This window comes from Pempheris klunzingeri, chromosome 2 (assembly GCF_042242105.1).
Source record: "Pempheris klunzingeri isolate RE-2024b chromosome 2, fPemKlu1.hap1, whole genome shotgun sequence".
NCBI lineage: Eukaryota > Metazoa > Chordata > Actinopteri > Acropomatiformes > Pempheridae > Pempheris > Pempheris klunzingeri.
In genome coordinates, this window is record NC_092013.1 from 4,400,713 (window position 1) to 4,417,272 (window position 16,560).

Here is a 16,560-nt window from a genome sequence, read left to right on the forward strand (position 1 = left end):
TCTGCTTGACTGTTGACTGGTTTTATAGATAATTGCTTGAGTTATATGGCTTAACCATACAGAGCAGAGCAATTAGTATTAGAGCCAATTATGTCTCTCTTTGCCACTACACAGCTACCTTCTGCATTGCTTTAGAAAGGCCACACTCATTTTGCATGCAGAAGTGCCAACATTTGGACATCTGTATCTCAACATTAATATGTGTGAGATATATTAACACAGTGTGATAAAGTGTGCAGTAGGTGTGCACACAGTGGAGGATGTGCTTTGTCTGTGGGCCAATTAGAAATAAAGGGTAAATGCTGCCACCTGTTGGATCTACAGTGAATCTGCCATCTTTGTAGTGGTCAGTTGACAAATGCTGCATTCATAACCATCGGAAATCTTGACATTCTCTTAAAACTGTATAGCTAATGCTACGCTAGCTTGCCTCTATCGTCTCCAGACTATTACTTCATAGCTCTGATAATCTTATTTTAAACTAGTGTTTCAATTTATCTACGTCTGTGGGACCACTTTGTTATTCTTACCTTAGAGATGTTGCTTTTCCTACCGCCGACTTCAGCATTTGAAGGCAAATCAGTAGCCAAACATGGCGGACACGGATGAGCCGTAAGTAGCTGCCCCGAAGAAACAAGCAAGAAACAGTCATTAACTGCCCGAAAGATGCTTTCAAATCTCATTAACCTACGAAAGCACAGCATGAATGAACCTTCTTTTATTCTCTCTTTTTAGGGAGAAGAAAAGAAGGAGAGTAGTGGAGCTGACTGAGAAGTTAGTGATGAATTGGTAGAACTGGCGGAAGGTTTGAGGTTACTAGACAGGAGGAAGGGAAACACAAGCTAGCTGAAGAAGCTAAGCTAATATTTATTGTAAACAGAGTACACAGACAGCCAGGCTACGGACAAATAAAAAAGGCTAGTAGGTCGTGTGTAGCTGACACCGTGCAGTAAAGAAAAAAAGCGGTGTCATTCACCTCTATGCAAAGTTAGAGGTCTTTCCTGTACCTTGTTGACATGCTAGCTGTTCACTTAGCCTAGCCACCGGGAGCTGTGCAGGCAGGAGGGTAACTTTAGATAAACCCTCAAAATGCCAGAGGGCCAGAAACGCCCACCTGTCAGAAATATGCAGTTTTACTTTATTTTCATGGAGTGGGTAAATTACAAAACGTTATGCATGCTAGAGCAGACGTCAAAACACAGTGTCAATGCAGCACTGCAGTGTAGTTTGTTGAATCCCTCAAGTTATTGCATGATCTGCTGTGAATTATAAATAGCACCTTCACTATGTGACAGTGTTGAGTTTAGGTTTTGATTGATTTGTTGTTTGCATGACTTCTGTGCGTAAAATCAAACCCTGAAGTATTAAGCATCTACCATGAAACACTTTGACTCTGTTAGACCTGCTGCTGATGCATCCTAAATGTACAAATTGTTGTCCTCAGGATGGTGGTTGATGGAGGCAATGGAGGCACCTGTGAGTGGGAGGGGCGATGGAACCATGTCAAAAAGTTTCTGGAGAGATCGGGGCCCTTCACGCATCCTGACTTTGAACCCAGCACAGAGGTAACACCTACAAGGAGCAGAGTTATTGGTCATTGGATCCTTCTGTGCCATCATGCGTGTGTCTCTAATATATAATGTCTTGATCGTGTCTCACCACAGTCATTGCAGTTTATGTTAGAAACCTGCAAAATCCTGATCATTGGAGCTGGTGGTCTGGGATGTGAGCTGCTGAAAGACCTGGTATGATCACCATTAGTATGAATATTTGGAGGGTGTTTTATTTGTGCTGAAGTGAAAGGCCAACACACTGTTGTTTGTTTTTGTTCATGTTGGGGCTCAGGCTTTATCAGGCTTTCGCAACATTCATGTTGTCGACATGGACACCATTGATGTTTCAAACCTGAACCGACAGTTCCTCTTCAGGTCAGTAGTCGCGTATATGTCTGACCCGTATTATCTGTTGATGTAATGTTTGAGGCAAGCAGGTGTGTGTGTGTGTGTTTTTTTTTAAATGTGGATGTAATTTTGATCAGACGGAAAGATGTAGGTCGGCCCAAGGCGGACGTTGCAGCTGATTTTATCAACAGCCGAGTACCTGGGTGCTGTGTTGTCCCGTATCCTTTTGATTGAGCAACTATTGCAAGATTCTGGATGCTTGATATGAATGCAGTTGTTTAAAATGCCCAATGCACAATATAAGAATGTAGGCATGTTTACCGTACAGGCTCTTACAGCAAGTGACCGTTCTGTCCAAACGTGAACTTTTCCTAAATGCTTTGTGCAGACATTTGAAGAAAATTCAAGACTTAGATGAAACATTCTACAGACGTAAGTATCATCTGGTCTATTCATTTCCCAATTCTCTTACGAACACTCACTGATACTTTTCATAAAAGACACAGACTAAAAAGTTATTCCAGCACAGGAGAAATTTATTTCACTTGCAACTTGCTTGCTATTTTGGAGAACACTGGTTCCCTGACTGAAAAACAGCTTTGCTCTTCAGTCCCAGTCTGTAACAACGTTTAAATGATAACGTGTTCCATTTTTCGCTCTTTTACGCATCTCATGTTCTTGTATCATGAGATTTTGTTGCACTTCTAGTGCTTGAACTGTTTCATTATCAAACATAAGATATGAATTAACACATTTTTCTGTTTTCACGTAGAATTCCACATAATTGTCTGTGGGCTGGACTCTGTAATTGCCAGGAGGTGGATGAATGGCATGCTGGTAAGTTATTTCTCCTCACTACCGTCTTTGTCTTCGCTAAATCTTCCTTTGTGTAATGCTGGCATTAAAGAATGGTGAAGCTGTAATCAAACACAGTCCATCTGTCTTTCTGTGCAGCTGTCTTTGCTGGTGTATGAGGATGGTGTCCTGGACACGGGTTCCATCATTCCTCTAATTGATGGTGGGACCGAAGGTTTTAAAGGCAATGCCCGAGTCATTCTCCCGGGCATGACCGCCTGCATCGACTGTACATTGGAGCTTTACCCTCCTCAGGTGAGACTTAGTGGTCTTACAGAAAATACAGCAGTTCCTGGTTCCTGGTCAGTTTGTTGTTGCTAAAATACACTACTTTGTAGGTCAACTTCCCCATGTGTACGATAGCCTCCATGCCTCGTTTGCCAGAACATTGTGTTGAGTATGTCCGAATGCTGCTGTGGCCCAAAGAGAAACCCTTTGGAGGTATGAAGACACCCTGCAGTTACTTTTATTCCAATGAAATGGTCTTTGTAATGTTTAGAATTGTAATAAAGGACGACTTGAGGCTCAGCAAAAACTGTCCCATGACTTACAAGACCATTACAACTCTTGTTAAGTTCTTTTGTGTGTATTTGCGTGTGTGTGGATTAGATGATGTGGCCCTGGATGGGGATGACCCGGAGCACATCCAGTGGGTGTACCAGAGATCTCTGGAGAGGGCAGCAGAGTTCAACATAACAGGAGTCACATACAGACTAACCCAGGGTGAGCACACACCGCAGATCTATCTGTCAGCACCAGAACAGTGCTACTTTTCTAGCAGCTACGCTGGGAGATGAGCCAAAGTACATCAAGCACACAAAGCTGCTGCTGTTCGAATGATTTTGGAAGTTTGGTATCTTAGTCTGTGTGTCTAAAACACTATTTCTTTTGTGTAAGAAAAGCAGTAAAACATTCCAGCAAAGATGTCTCATTGATATTTGCTATGATCAGCACATTTTTACAGCTGTTATGTCTTTGATTGTCTATATTTGGAAGAAAGCAAAACATATGTCCTATTTAAATGTTGCAGGTGTTGTTAAGAGGATAATTCCAGCTGTAGCGTCGACAAATGCTGCCATAGCTGGTAAGTAGCTATGACTGAATAAATGTGAAGGTGCTTTAAAAGAAGCCTGTATACCTTAAGTTTTTATGCCCTGCTGTATAATAGTTAATCATTTCCAAATAGTACTGACTATATTGACTTGACTCGGACATAACAGTTTTTTTTCTGACTTATTTGACCCAGCTGCTTGTGCGACCGAGGTTTTCAAAATAGCATCAAGGTGAGTTTGCAGGCTCTGTTTGGCAGACGTATGCACAAAGTAGAAGCTGTAGAAGCTGTGTTCATTTCACTGTTCCTCATGACATTACCTTTTGCACCTGCAGTGCCTACATACCTCTCAATAACTACATGGTATTTAATGATGTCGACGGCCTGTACACCTACACTTTTGAAGCAGAACGGAAGGTTTGTCACTGAATTTCATCGACCAGTTCAGGTTTACTACAGCGTTGCCTTTTTTTTTATTAAAATATGTTTGCGTTTACTTGTGATGCAGGAAAACTGTTCAGCCTGCAGCCAAGTACCACAGGACTTGCACTTTTCTGCATCTTCCAAACTTCAGGAGGTGTTGGACTACCTGACTGAGAGTGCCTCCCTGTAAGTTTGCCTGCCCGATTATGATTTATTACTAATTACTGTGTCACCCTACTGAAGCTCTGCTTAAGGGCACATTTGCTTGTTCTACATTGTTTTTAACAACCAAGTATAATGCACTTTTCAGACAAATGAAATCACCAGCTATAACAGCGACAGTGGAAGGAAAGAACAAAACATTGTATTTACAGGTAATTAACGTCTGGTTTCACACTGTGTAGTGTTTTCAGTTCAGTCTCATGGTAATGTGAATCTGATGAAAGTAGGCAGTCATGCAAGTTTTAGTTTGTGGTTGACGTTCATGACGTAATTAGTATTTTGTTTTACAGTCTGTTGCTTCAATTGAGCAAAGGACGCGGCCAAATCTGTCCAAAACCCTGAAGGGTGAGGTGCTTTACTTAATGAATATATTTCCTGCCATGCCCGTGCTCTGAGTTGGTCTGATGACTACACTGTGAATATGCTGACTCACTTGTGTTATGAACATGTGTTTTCCAGAGTTGGGGCTGACTGACGGACAAGAGCTGGCTGTAGCCGATGCCACCACACCCCAGACCATGTTGTTCAGACTCTGCTTTACCTCATAGGAGGCCAGCTGTGACAATGAAAATGGCATAAAACTAGAACATTTTACAGTGTTTTCATTCAGAGTGTAAATTATTGTAGCTAATATCATTGTTTTAATGTACCTATTGACAAAGGTTAATGTTTTGCACTGAAAAGCCAAATCATAGTCAATAACGTGTCATGTTATTGTTGATAAATTGTCCACAGATGTTTAGGGTTTCTGCATTAATATGTTATCTGCACTACAACCTGAAGTGTGCTCTATGCAAACAAAGAGATGAGCATTGGTTACTTTGGAAAAGATGATTCTGTACTTGTTCTAGTTTTGAATATTTTGAGTATTTATTTATTCCAACAAAGTTTTTTTTTTTTTTTTTTAGTTGCTGTAACCACTGCAGTGGTAATCAACAGACACTGATAATGATGTGTGAACTGGAATAAAATGTTTTTCTTACACAGTTTTTGTTTTCTCTGCACGCCTACAAGAGAGAGAAATAAGATTTACTGCATGAAATATATTTGGTGTCAGAGGCCATTTTGTTTACAAGTGTCAACACAAACTGAGCATTTAATTTTTAAGGTATTGACTGACATAAAAAAAAAAGAAAAGAGGCTGCAACAAACATATTTAGCTAATAATATATACTAATTGTAGTTGCATAGAAATCACCAGTCCAAGAACTAGGAGTTAAAATCCATGAACAATATGCAGATTTGTGGATTTTAGGTGGATCTAACTTTTTTTCCCCTCTTTATTGAACATTTTATGTGCAGACATTCTGCACAAGTCATGATTAAAAAAAAAAAAAGCAGATATCATTCCAAAGAAATACGAGGTGAATAAATAAAAGAATAATCTAAACATAATGAATTATAACATCAATAAAAAAGTACATCTTTATTAGGAGCTACAGAAAATAAGTCTTGCACAAATTAGATTCAGTCAGAAAAATATTAAAAACAAAATCTTTCCTAATTAAAAAATCTCACTTAATGTGAATCTGATAAAACCAAAGAGACAGGCCTAGTCAGACCGGATCATGACGTCATGGTGCTACGTGGAAAGGAAGTAGCCAGCAGGCTAATGCTAACTATGCTAACAAGTTGAGAGCGACCAAAACAAACGATGACGGCTGAGCAAAGGAGCCGAAAAAAGGGCTTGGATTAACCGGGATGCCTTTGCTTTGCTGGTCGCAGTAGAGGCCCAGGTGCTGTAGTAGACAGCCGTGTGTTTGTACAAGACTGGCGTGTAGCGATTATGTGATTTTGCCTGCCAACTGGACAGTTTTCGAGCCGAGACCGTAACGCTATCTGGGGTAGATGCAGCCACTGTGCACTAACGCTATGCTCTGGCTAACTTACCGCTTTGCTAACTCGCTAAGTGGTCGCTAGCTGCCCACAAAGCTTTTCTGGACAGAAGAACATTTGGTTATCGTCGATAACGCAGAATGCAGAGCCGGTTAAAGTGATTGTGCTTCGTGTGGCAACGTCAGGTCCTCCTTTAAGATCCGTGTGACATTCCCTGAAGTTGGCGATAGCTAGCTAGCCTTGGAGTAGAAATGAGTTGGTTCAACGCGGCTCACCTGTCCAGCTTCGCCAAACAGGCTTTAACATCAGCTCAGAAGTCAATCGACCGAGTTTTGGACATAAAAGAAGAGGACCAGTGGGGTGACACCGTTGTAATGCCCTATGATGGTGAGTATTGTGTCACAGGGTGGTAACAGCTAATGTTGTCATATGCAAATCTGGGATTTCTGTTACAACTGGTGCATTTTCTGTTCTGTCAGATGTTGCACTACCTGGCAAGCTGGCCTTAAGTGGAGGATGGGGAATGACACAGTGGGAGGCGCCTCCTGCAGAGAAGACCACCACTCCTCCTCCTTCCTCCGAGGCCATCACCACTCCTGTCACCCGCATGGTTGTGGATGAATCCGAAAACTTTTTCAGTGCCTTTCTGCCACCCGGAGATGTACAAGGTGTCACCAAAACCCAGGTGGTATCTGTACCCCCTACTAAGTCTCAGAGGCGGCCTCAGGAGAAGAAGGAGGAGGAAAATAAAGAGGTCCAGTATGAAGAGGAGACTCAAAACTCAGAACCGAGTGATGAGGATCAGGAGAATCAGACGGTAGCTGAGAGCCAGTCAGTGGAGCTCGAGTCCTCACCGGCTGAACCTCATGCAGACACTATCCTCCTGGAGCCAGTGTCTCCCGCTTCTTCGTCCAGTGATCTTCCCTGTAACCCTGACAGCAAAACGAGCGATGAAAAAACAGATGCTAGCCCAACAGTTTGTGTAGACTCAAAAACAGAGGAATCACAGGCTCCACCTGATCACCAGGTTCAGCCGGACACCACAGACTCCGCCGAACCTCCTGCCGTCACTTCTGAACCTAAGAGCTCTACCCCCTCTGATCCCTCCCCCTCCCCCTCCTCTAAGGAGGCGCTCATGGAGCAAAAAGACTCAAAGGTGGAGGACCGTCAAAATGACACCCCGTCTCCTCCAGTCAGCGCTTTCTCCTCAGGAACCTCTACCACCAGTGACATTGAAGTGCTGGACCATGAGTCTGTGTTGAGCGAGAGCTCAGCCAGCTCCAGGCAAGAAACAGGGGAGGGCAAGGCTGGCCTTCACCTAATGCAGGGCTCTTTTCAGCTTCTCACTGCCTCCACTTGTGGAGATTTCCCCCGTCTGGAGGATTATTCCAAACTCACGGAGAGTTGTGGCTCCTCTTCGGATGCATTTGAGCGCATAGATTCATTCAGTGTGCAGTCACTGGACAGCAGGAGTGTCAGTGAGGTCAACTCAGATGATGAGATCCCTGGCAGTCGGACACTAGCGTCTGTCACTGCAGGCCCTGCTCCTTTAACAGTGTCATCAGCTGTATGTCAGAAGCAGGAAGATGGAGTGGTGGCGAAGGAAGAGGAGGAGGAGGAGGAGGAGGAAGAAGAGGGCTTTACTGAAACAATGAGGGAGCAGTCGCTGGATGAGATGGAGGAGAGTGGACGGAGTGCGACGCCCGTTAATAGTGAGCAGCCCGAAGAGTTGACAGAACCAGAGCAGGAGTCGGAGGCTAACGTCACACTGACTGACCCCACCTGCAAAGCTGCAGAAGAGATCTCTCCACCAATCACAGAAGAGATGAAAAGTTTCTCAACAGTTAAGATTTTGGAGCTTCAAAAGGTACCAGTTGGTATTGTGTTCCTATGTAGCAACATGTATACGTTTAAGAAGTCACAACGAATGCATTTAACCAACTCAGTATTTTGCATAGAATGCAAAGTAGAAGTAGATTGTTTTCAAAGATTGTCATGTCATACTGACGCTCACTGTCCAGAGCAGCATGTTGTTTGTTTCCCTCTACAATATACAATAGTATTATTATAATAGTAGTATTTTAAAATATCTGCATAGTTGGATTTTGTGTTCATAAAGGTTTTGTTAAAAATCATTTCCTTATGAGTACGTTTTCTATTTTCTGTGCAACTGCTGTTATGAACAGACAAAAATATTATATATAATATTGTGCACATGTAGGTTATTGATGAGCTGTCAGGCCGCCTTGAGAAGAGAGAGTCTCAGCTGCTAGCAGTCAGCAAAGACAAGGCCAGGCTGGACGAGGAGCTGGACAATCTTAAAGAGTGAGTATATGGCGTAAACCCGCTTCGCAATGCTTTTGATGAGGAGGCTGTTTTGAACAGGGGACTAATCTTCTTCAGCTACGACATCGAGGTCAGACAAGGCAACGTAGTTCCACTGTATTCTGTTGTTTCTATAAAACGAATACATGCCATGAATTAGTTGAACTCTTTAATCTTCACCTATATACCTTTATGCACACGTGTAACTACTCTACCTATGAAAAATACTGTTGAAATTTTCAAGCGATGTTTTCAGTAACTCTCTCTGATTGTTGGATGCTTAAATGAACCTACTTATGCCGCCTCAGCCTTGGGGCTGTATAAAATTTGACAATGAACTGTTACACTAATGAGTCTGTTCATCCTCCAGTGAAGTGCTAAGCCTGAAGGAGGAGAGCTCCACTGTTCAGTCTCTAAAGGATGAGTTCACCCAGCGCATCGCAGATGCAGAGAGGAAGGCTCAGCTGGCCTGCAAAGAAAGAGACATAGCCAAGAAGGTATGTATTTATCTGCTTTGATGTTAAAATCCAAACTTTAACATGTCCAAAGTGTCACTGATGGTGTATTTCTGTGCTACAGGAAATAAAGGGCTTGCGAGAAGAGCTTTCTACAAGACTAAACTCCAGTGATACATTGGAAATCATCAAAGAGAAGGAAGAGCAGATCAGAGGCCTGCTGGAGGAAGGCAAGACTTATTTAAATAGCAGACTGTAACTGTTCTTCTCCAACCAACCCACACACTTCCACTGTAGACAGGCTGCACTGTCGAGAAAACGTTTTACACAAAGCCACATGTGAAATCTCTTATAAAACCACAGCCATGTTTCACAAAGTGTTGCTCAAGTAGTACATAAGGTGATGAAAGAATTAACATGGGCATGATTTTGGGAAGTGGGCTCAAGAAATATCAATGCAAGACAGGTTATTTACCACCAGGGTATATCCATGCCAGAAGGCTACCTGTCCCACAATAGCAGGAGTCCCAGCATATTTCACTTAACAAATTTTATTCAGTATGGGACACTTTATATTTCTGACCTTAGTGTGACAACTAATAATGTCTGCAGATTTGCAAACTGATTTGAAATTGTGTAAAAAGGCTCTAAATGTCCCTCACAAACTGTGGGACAGCATTGCGCTCTGAAAGACTTGCAATTTCATGACTACAAAGTTATAACAAGTGATTTATCAGGGAAGCCATGCATAGAACAATCTTGAAAGGACAGCAGCTGACTTTAAACCAGTGCTCAGCCGTAGCAGGCATCATCTCAGCATCTGTTTCTAACCTAAGCTGACTGAGCAGGTGTTTGTTTCTGTCACTTTTAGGTGAAAAGCTGTCGAAACAGCAGCTGCAGCACAGCAACATCATCAAGAAACTGCGTGTGAAGGAGAAGGAGAGCGACGCAAAGATCGCCAAGCAACAGAAGAAAATCAAGGAGCAGGACGAGGAGCTCAGGCAACTGCAGCAGGTCAGACTGTAGTAGATGGTTTAAAATGAAAGAATTTTTACTCCGCCACTGCAAAATCATGCTGTGGTGATACGAGCGGTCAACAAATGGAATCCAAATCTGTTCTCCTCACTGTCTAAAGCTGCCGACACCACCTTCCCTCAAATGCCATTTGAACCACACTCATGAGACTTGAAAATGACAGCAAAGCAAATTGAAACTCAAATACAGACCTCAGAACTAAGCTGTTGCTGCTGCTGCTGCGAGTTTTCTTGCAGATTACGGTTGTTTTTAGGCTTTAACATGATGATAATGGATAGAGTAGCGTGGGTCATGTCCGAGTTAGTTTGTGGTTGATATTTTTATAGTTTATAAGGATGCAAAAACATAGTTAGTAAATGTTAAGTGTCTTTGCCTTCTTGTTTCACCATGATTCACTCCTTTTCCCTCGCTCTCTTCCATCATGTATATATGTAAAACTAATTTTTCCATTTCCGTTTGATATTTGTTCCTTAGTTAATTTTCTATGGTTTTTATAGTGTTCTAGTTATAACTTAAACAACAGTATGTGGTATAACCCTGGCTACAATTCCAAATCCATGTTTTGTGTGTTCTCAGGTTCTAGATGCGAAGGAGGAAGTGGAGAAACAGCACAGAGAGAACATCAAGAAGCTGAACGCCGTGGTGGAGCGGCAGGAGAAGGAGCTGAGCAGGCTGCAGACAGACTCTGAGGAGCTGCAGGAGAAGAACAGGAGCCTCCAGGCTGCTCTGGACAACTCTTATAAGTAAACACTGACACACCCTGCTACCCACACGGAACAATACCAACCAGAACTACTGTCTATCTAAGCCAGCTACTGTATTGCATTGTTCTTCATATTTCAATGTAGTATTTCCTGTTTGACAGTGTACAGGGCAGACTAAGAATATGGAAAGTGCTATGTTTATTCTGTGGATCTCCAGTTTGAAATCACACAACGTAATTGAGGTTTAAATTTTGATTTCCACCTTTAATTTGAGGATGTTTACATCTACATTTGGTAAACAGTATTGAAATTGTGTTTTTGAGGGACAGAAAATAAAATAAATACAAATTATAAAATGTTATTATTAGATAACAAGTATAATCCCCAATCGGCATTGTTCCATTTTAAATGCAGCGCGCTTCTTACAATTAGGACAGCTCTATAATAGGGTCATGGTGTTTATGGTCTAACGCTACGTCTCTGGTGTTAGGGAGCTGGCAGAACTTCACAAGGTGAATGCCAGCAGAGCCAGTGAGGCCGAAGAAGCAGCTTCCAGCAGGGAAACGCAGGCCAAGGAGCAGCTCGGCCTGGCTCTTGAGAGGGCACAGGAGGAGGCCAGGATGCAGCAGGAGGCCCTGGCTGACCAGGTAACACAGGCTCACGCTGTAGATCTCGCTATGTTTGCTATGAATGTGACTAAAGCATTGAAGGCTCATCTGTTGTGTTTGTTTTCCTCTGTGTGTGATGTAAAGCAATGCTGTTTTTTATACACACCCTTATTTAGAAATATATTATTTTTACACCCTTGCTTAATTTTCTACACTAGACACTTATTAGATCACTGCCGGGTTTAAAGGTTATTAATTCTTTCTGATGTTGCTCACAGGTGGCTGACCTGAGAATGGCTCTGCAGAGGGCTGAGCAACAGCAAGCAAGGAAAGAAGATTATTTGAGGGAGGAGATCAGTGAGCTGCAGCAGGTAACATAATGTAATGTTAGAAGGTGTCCTACCAAGCTGGCTCCCTTTTGACAAGAAGCAAAAACGACCATAATTTTGACAGGGACGGGACTAATTTCATGGGTGCCATTTTTTTTTCTTGTCATCATCCACAGAGGCTTCAGGAGGCAGAGACCAGGAACCAGGAGCTCAGTCAGAGTGTTACCTCTGCAACACGGCCCCTTCTGCGACAGATCGAGAACCTACAGGCCTCACTGGGCGGACAGACAGCATCCTGGGAAAAACTTGAGAAGAACATCTCTGATAGGCTAGGTAAGACACAAGCCTTTTGGTGTAAAACGATCACTAAATACAGTATTGTACCAAGTGAGCAAAGAGCTTCACGCCTCTCTCGTGCTCCCTTTATTCCACCTTTTCTTTTCAACAGCGGACGCCCAGGAACAGCTCGCTGTTGCCGTGGAGAAGGAGCGATCGGCAACAGAAGAACTGATGTCCATCAGGTCCCAGCTGGCCTCTCTGGAGTCCCAGAATTCCCTGCTTCGCCAGGAGAAGGCCAGAGTCCTGGCACAGCTGGACTCTGAGAAAAACAAGAGGGAGAAACTGGAGGATGAGAGCAGCAGGTAACAAATTACAGCTTAAAAACTCAAGTCTACAACGCTGAGTGATTAAGGTACATCCAGCTGTTATTATCACTTATACTGTCTGTTCTCAGTGTATCAATAACTCCACAGCAGACTGCAAGTAGGACTTTTTTTTTAGAAACCTTTACGGTAAACTTTAAAACAGTTGTAGATAACATAAGCACGATTTGTGCTGCATTCAATTTCTCTCTGTTGCCTAGGTTCTCATGATAATCTGTAAAAACTATCGGGGGGGGCTTCTTGTGGGTAGAGTTAAACCACACCACATCTCCCGTTCCGATGCTAATGATCCCTGGAGTGTTTTTGTTTTTACAACCGACCCATTTGTGAGTCAGTGTGAAGCAGAGCCGCCCCCCCCCCCCTCCGTAATAGAAGCAGTCATGCATGAACACGTGGCCTTTGTCCCTCAGGGTTATCCTTTGTGAGTAGGCCTGTCGTTGTGACGGGGCCAGTGGCGCAATGGATAACGCGTCTGACTACGGATCAGAAGATTCTAGGTTCGACTCCTGGCTGGCTCGTACCATTTTTAGCCCGTACAGAACGGGTGTAAATTACACATGGTGTGCAGAGCAGGAGGGCAGCGCCACAAAGGAACAAAATATAACTGGATACTGTGATAAAATGCTGGAAATATGACTGTTTAAGTTCTTGGCTGCTTAAGGAACCATTAGATCGGCATTATATTTCACACCATTGTACTGGGTTAATCTAATTTTAAGCATGCCAGAGGAGTATTTCACTGGTTTTGAGTCACTGGTTTGTAGTGACGCATTGCTTTATTCTCTCAATGTAGGGAGCACGTGGAGCTAGAAAATCTGCGAGGAGAACACATTCGGATGCTCGATGATGCCAAGAAAGAAAAGGTACCATAATACTCTTCCTACTCTTGTTATCCTCTTTGAAACAGCGGCCTCATGCGCATCTTTCTGCTTCTTCCACCAGCTGCTGCTGACCAATCAGTTAGAGATGGAGAAGATGAAGGTGGAGCAGGAGAAGAAGAAATGCTACTTGGCACAAGAGGCACTCAAGGAGAAGGTTAAAGATTATTTACACCGATTTGAATCTTTTAAGACTTGAAATTTTTTAATTTTGTCCCCTAATATTTGTGAATTTATTCCCTATCAGGAGCGAAAGGTGATGACCCACTCTGTAGGAGAGCCGCCAGCCTCCTCCACTCCCTCCCTGTCCCGCTCCAGCTCCATCAGTGGGGCAGACAATGCTGGTCTGCACACGTCTATTCTTTCCCAGGTACATCCAGGGAAAATGTAAAAACCTAGAAATGAAGATAAATGTGTACATGCTTGGCTTTATGTAGCTTGACTGGTGTAATACTTTGTTTTATTTGTCCACAGGATGACTCTTTAGATCACTCACTCGGTACCATGACCATGTCCGTGTCGATGAGCGGGACCAACCTGTACGAGGCCGCCAGGCTGTCTGGAGGCTCCAGTATCTTTGAGAACCTCCAGTCTCAGCTCAAACTCAGAGAAGGAGAGATAGCACAGCTGCAGGTAGCAATTCAGAGCAAACACACATACCTTTACCTGCCAGCACCGCCTTTCTGCAGACAGAAAATCTACAATGTTTTTGAAAAAATTATATTTAATTGTTAAAAAACAACATGTATCAACAGCCAAAATTAAAAAAAAAAAAAAAGGCCATGTCCTGTATTAAAAGGCAGTAATGTGGCACTGCTTTTCTCCTGCCGTTGCAGCTTGAGATCTCCAGTCTAGAGAGGAGTCGTTCCGTGATGGCAGAAGAGCTGGTTCGCCTCACCAATCAAAACGATGAGATGGAGGAGAAGGTGAAGGAGATCCCCAAGTTGAAAGTTCAACTCAAGGTAAGGGCTGACACTTGGATGGAGGATGGAGGTCTGTGTGAAGTTTCCTCCCGAGAGGTGCTGTGTTTGCAGAGGCTCCTCTGACTTGGCTGATTTGTGTTTCAGGATCTGGAGCAGAGGCACAACACCATCCTGCAGATGTACGGGGAAAAGGCCGAAGAGGCGGAGGAGCTGAGACTGGACCTGGAAGATGTGAAGAACATGTACAAAACCCAGATTGATGAACTGCTGCAGAACCAGAAATAAACAGTTTTCACGGTGCTGCGTGAGCTCTGGGACACACACAAACAAATCAGCCCACAGTCTTAGCCACAGAAAAAGATAGGGCAGAGAATCTAAGTTCAAGCACTGTGTCAAAAGAAAATTCATTTATCATTATCTATTATGTTATTTTAAATGATTATCACATACTATATTTAAGTGGGTGTTGGAATTATACATAACATACGATGTATTATTACCGAATCAGTATGAAGGACAGCCACGGTTATGATTCGAGTGTCCATTTGAAATCTTTGGGACTTGCTTTTGATATATTGAACCTTTCACATAATATTACATAGACAGTTTATAACTGTAGGAGATGGTGAAGGTTTTTCTTTTTTTTTTGCACTATACAAATTCATCCTTGTTTATTTCTTAATGCATAATCAGGAAATAGTTTAAGGATTATATAAAAATATTGTACAGAGAAATGTATGTATTGTTCTTAACTCCCTACAAATCACAAATTGTGGTGTAGACTTGAGAGTAGTCTGTGATTGAAATCCCCAAGACTGGATTTTAAACCGTATAAATATGTAAAATAATAAACATTTATTTGGGTGGTGAAAAACACTGATTTTTAATTTAAATTAAATTAAAGTTATGTCAGCCGACCCTCTAGGGATAAGCGGTATAGATAATGGATGGGAAAGCACATTAGTAGTCAGCAAGTACATTAAACACTACATTATCTTAATGATGCGCAAAACCCTTTAAATAAATCTCCATGTTCTGAACAACTTCCCACAGTTGTCCAATCTATATTTACACACTGTATTTTTAAACTACCCCTGCTCGTATAAATGTTACTGACACTTTAATACACTTTTTTTAAACTGACAAACATCTTTTTGTTAATCATATGTTACAGACTTTGTGGCTCAGAGGTAGAGCGCGTCGTCCATTAATCAGAAGGCCGGCGGTTCAATCCCCATCTCCTATGAGTCAACGAGACACTGAACTCCTAAAGCACAGCTTCAGTGTGTGAAAGAATAGTCTCCTCCAACTTGGATGTAATGTAAAATCGCTTTGCTGTACAAGTTCAGGCCGTTTACATAACCTACACAAGAACAGGCGATGTACTTATTCTAAAGGGAATAACATCACTTATCACATTTGGATATAAAATTCTATAAAAATATTGTAAAAAATAAAAAATTCTGATAATTCTTCACTCTGACTTAGATGACTTAGTGTTGTTTTCTACTGTAAAATAACCCTTAACCTATAACAGGGGTGTCAAACATACGGCCAAAAAACGGGATGACTTTGCAAAGTGTAAAAATGAGAAGCAGAGAAGACAAACTTCAGGTCGTTCATAATGTTTTGTAAAAAGATAGATCATTTAATGTGAACATTTTCAGAATGTACTTGTACTTTTTTTTGCACTAAAACAAAGGGAAAGACTTGCAGTTGTTGTTATTTATATATTATATTATATTATATTATATTATTATGCTGTGATTTTGCTGGGGCGGCACACTTTGAGATCAAATTGGGCTGCATGTATGTGGCCCCTGAACTAAAATGAGTTTGACACCCCTGACCTTTAAGAGCCCACAGTGACACAGACCTCTTTATTTATTTATAATATAATTATAGCTTTATCCTTGAATGTAAGTCAGTGACGGCTCCTAAACATCCAGTTTGTGTTCCCAGGACAGCGTTTCCAAAATGTTGGTCTACCTAGCTGATTTTAAACAGCCTGTTCTTGTCATTAAAAGGTAAGTTTCACACAATTTAACCATTCTAACACTGTCTTAGATTACAATTAACCTGTCCTGACTATATTTTAGGAAAAAGCTGATGCTGTGACACATATTTAACATTTCAGATCTTGGACATTAGGGGTAGAATCTCAAAAATAAGTTCAGAAATGAGTTCCTCATGGTCCAATTAGTCTGTTTTAAACCCCCCATAGTTTATTTAAAGGAGAAAAGGGTTCTTATGGGTTAAAGGAAACTTCACTGAGCACCTCCAGTATTTGGGACCGGCTCACAGCGCCGCCCTGTGGCCGTGACCGGACACCGCAAGCCGGTATGAGGTTTCC

General features: G+C 42.2%; 2 protein-coding genes and 1 non-coding gene across 4 annotated transcripts; all 3 read left to right on the forward strand.

Annotated features, from left to right (window-relative positions):
• Positions 1–591: 591 nt before the first annotated feature.
• Positions 592–5,418, forward strand: uba3 (ubiquitin-like modifier activating enzyme 3). 2 transcript variants are annotated; one of them, XM_070842235.1, is made up of 17 exons: positions 592–612; positions 1,445–1,565; positions 1,665–1,745; positions 1,846–1,928; positions 2,039–2,119; positions 2,290–2,333; positions 2,674–2,738; positions 2,856–3,011; positions 3,095–3,197; positions 3,366–3,479; positions 3,787–3,840; positions 4,003–4,039; positions 4,143–4,224; positions 4,316–4,416; positions 4,541–4,604; positions 4,743–4,797; positions 4,912–5,418. In XM_070842235.1, the coding sequence occupies exons 1-17, from the start codon at positions 593–595 to the stop codon at positions 4,998–5,000; spliced, it is 1,350 nt and encodes a 449-aa protein (XP_070698336.1). In that variant the 5' UTR covers position 592; the 3' UTR covers positions 5,001–5,418. The 2 variants fall into 2 exon arrangements, with proteins under 2 accessions (XP_070698336.1, XP_070698327.1); XM_070842226.1 differs by lacking the exon at positions 592–612 and adding an exon at positions 628–774.
• Positions 5,419–6,081: 663 nt separating this feature from the next.
• On the forward strand, positions 6,082–15,916 carry tmf1 (TATA element modulatory factor 1). The gene is made up of 17 exons (XM_070846663.1): positions 6,082–6,675; positions 6,768–8,155; positions 8,510–8,613; positions 8,984–9,110; positions 9,193–9,298; positions 9,940–10,082; positions 10,680–10,846; positions 11,298–11,454; positions 11,694–11,786; positions 11,921–12,077; positions 12,193–12,385; positions 13,200–13,269; positions 13,349–13,441; positions 13,532–13,654; positions 13,759–13,917; positions 14,121–14,246; positions 14,352–15,916. The coding sequence occupies exons 1-17, from the start codon at positions 6,540–6,542 to the stop codon at positions 14,490–14,492; spliced, it is 3,483 nt and encodes a 1,160-aa protein (XP_070702764.1). The 5' UTR covers positions 6,082–6,539; the 3' UTR covers positions 14,493–15,916.
• trnar-acg (transfer RNA arginine (anticodon ACG)) lies at positions 12,852–12,924 on the forward strand. The gene has a single exon. It is a non-coding gene; the product is annotated as a tRNA-Arg (tRNA).
• Positions 15,917–16,560: the final 644 nt, after the last annotated feature.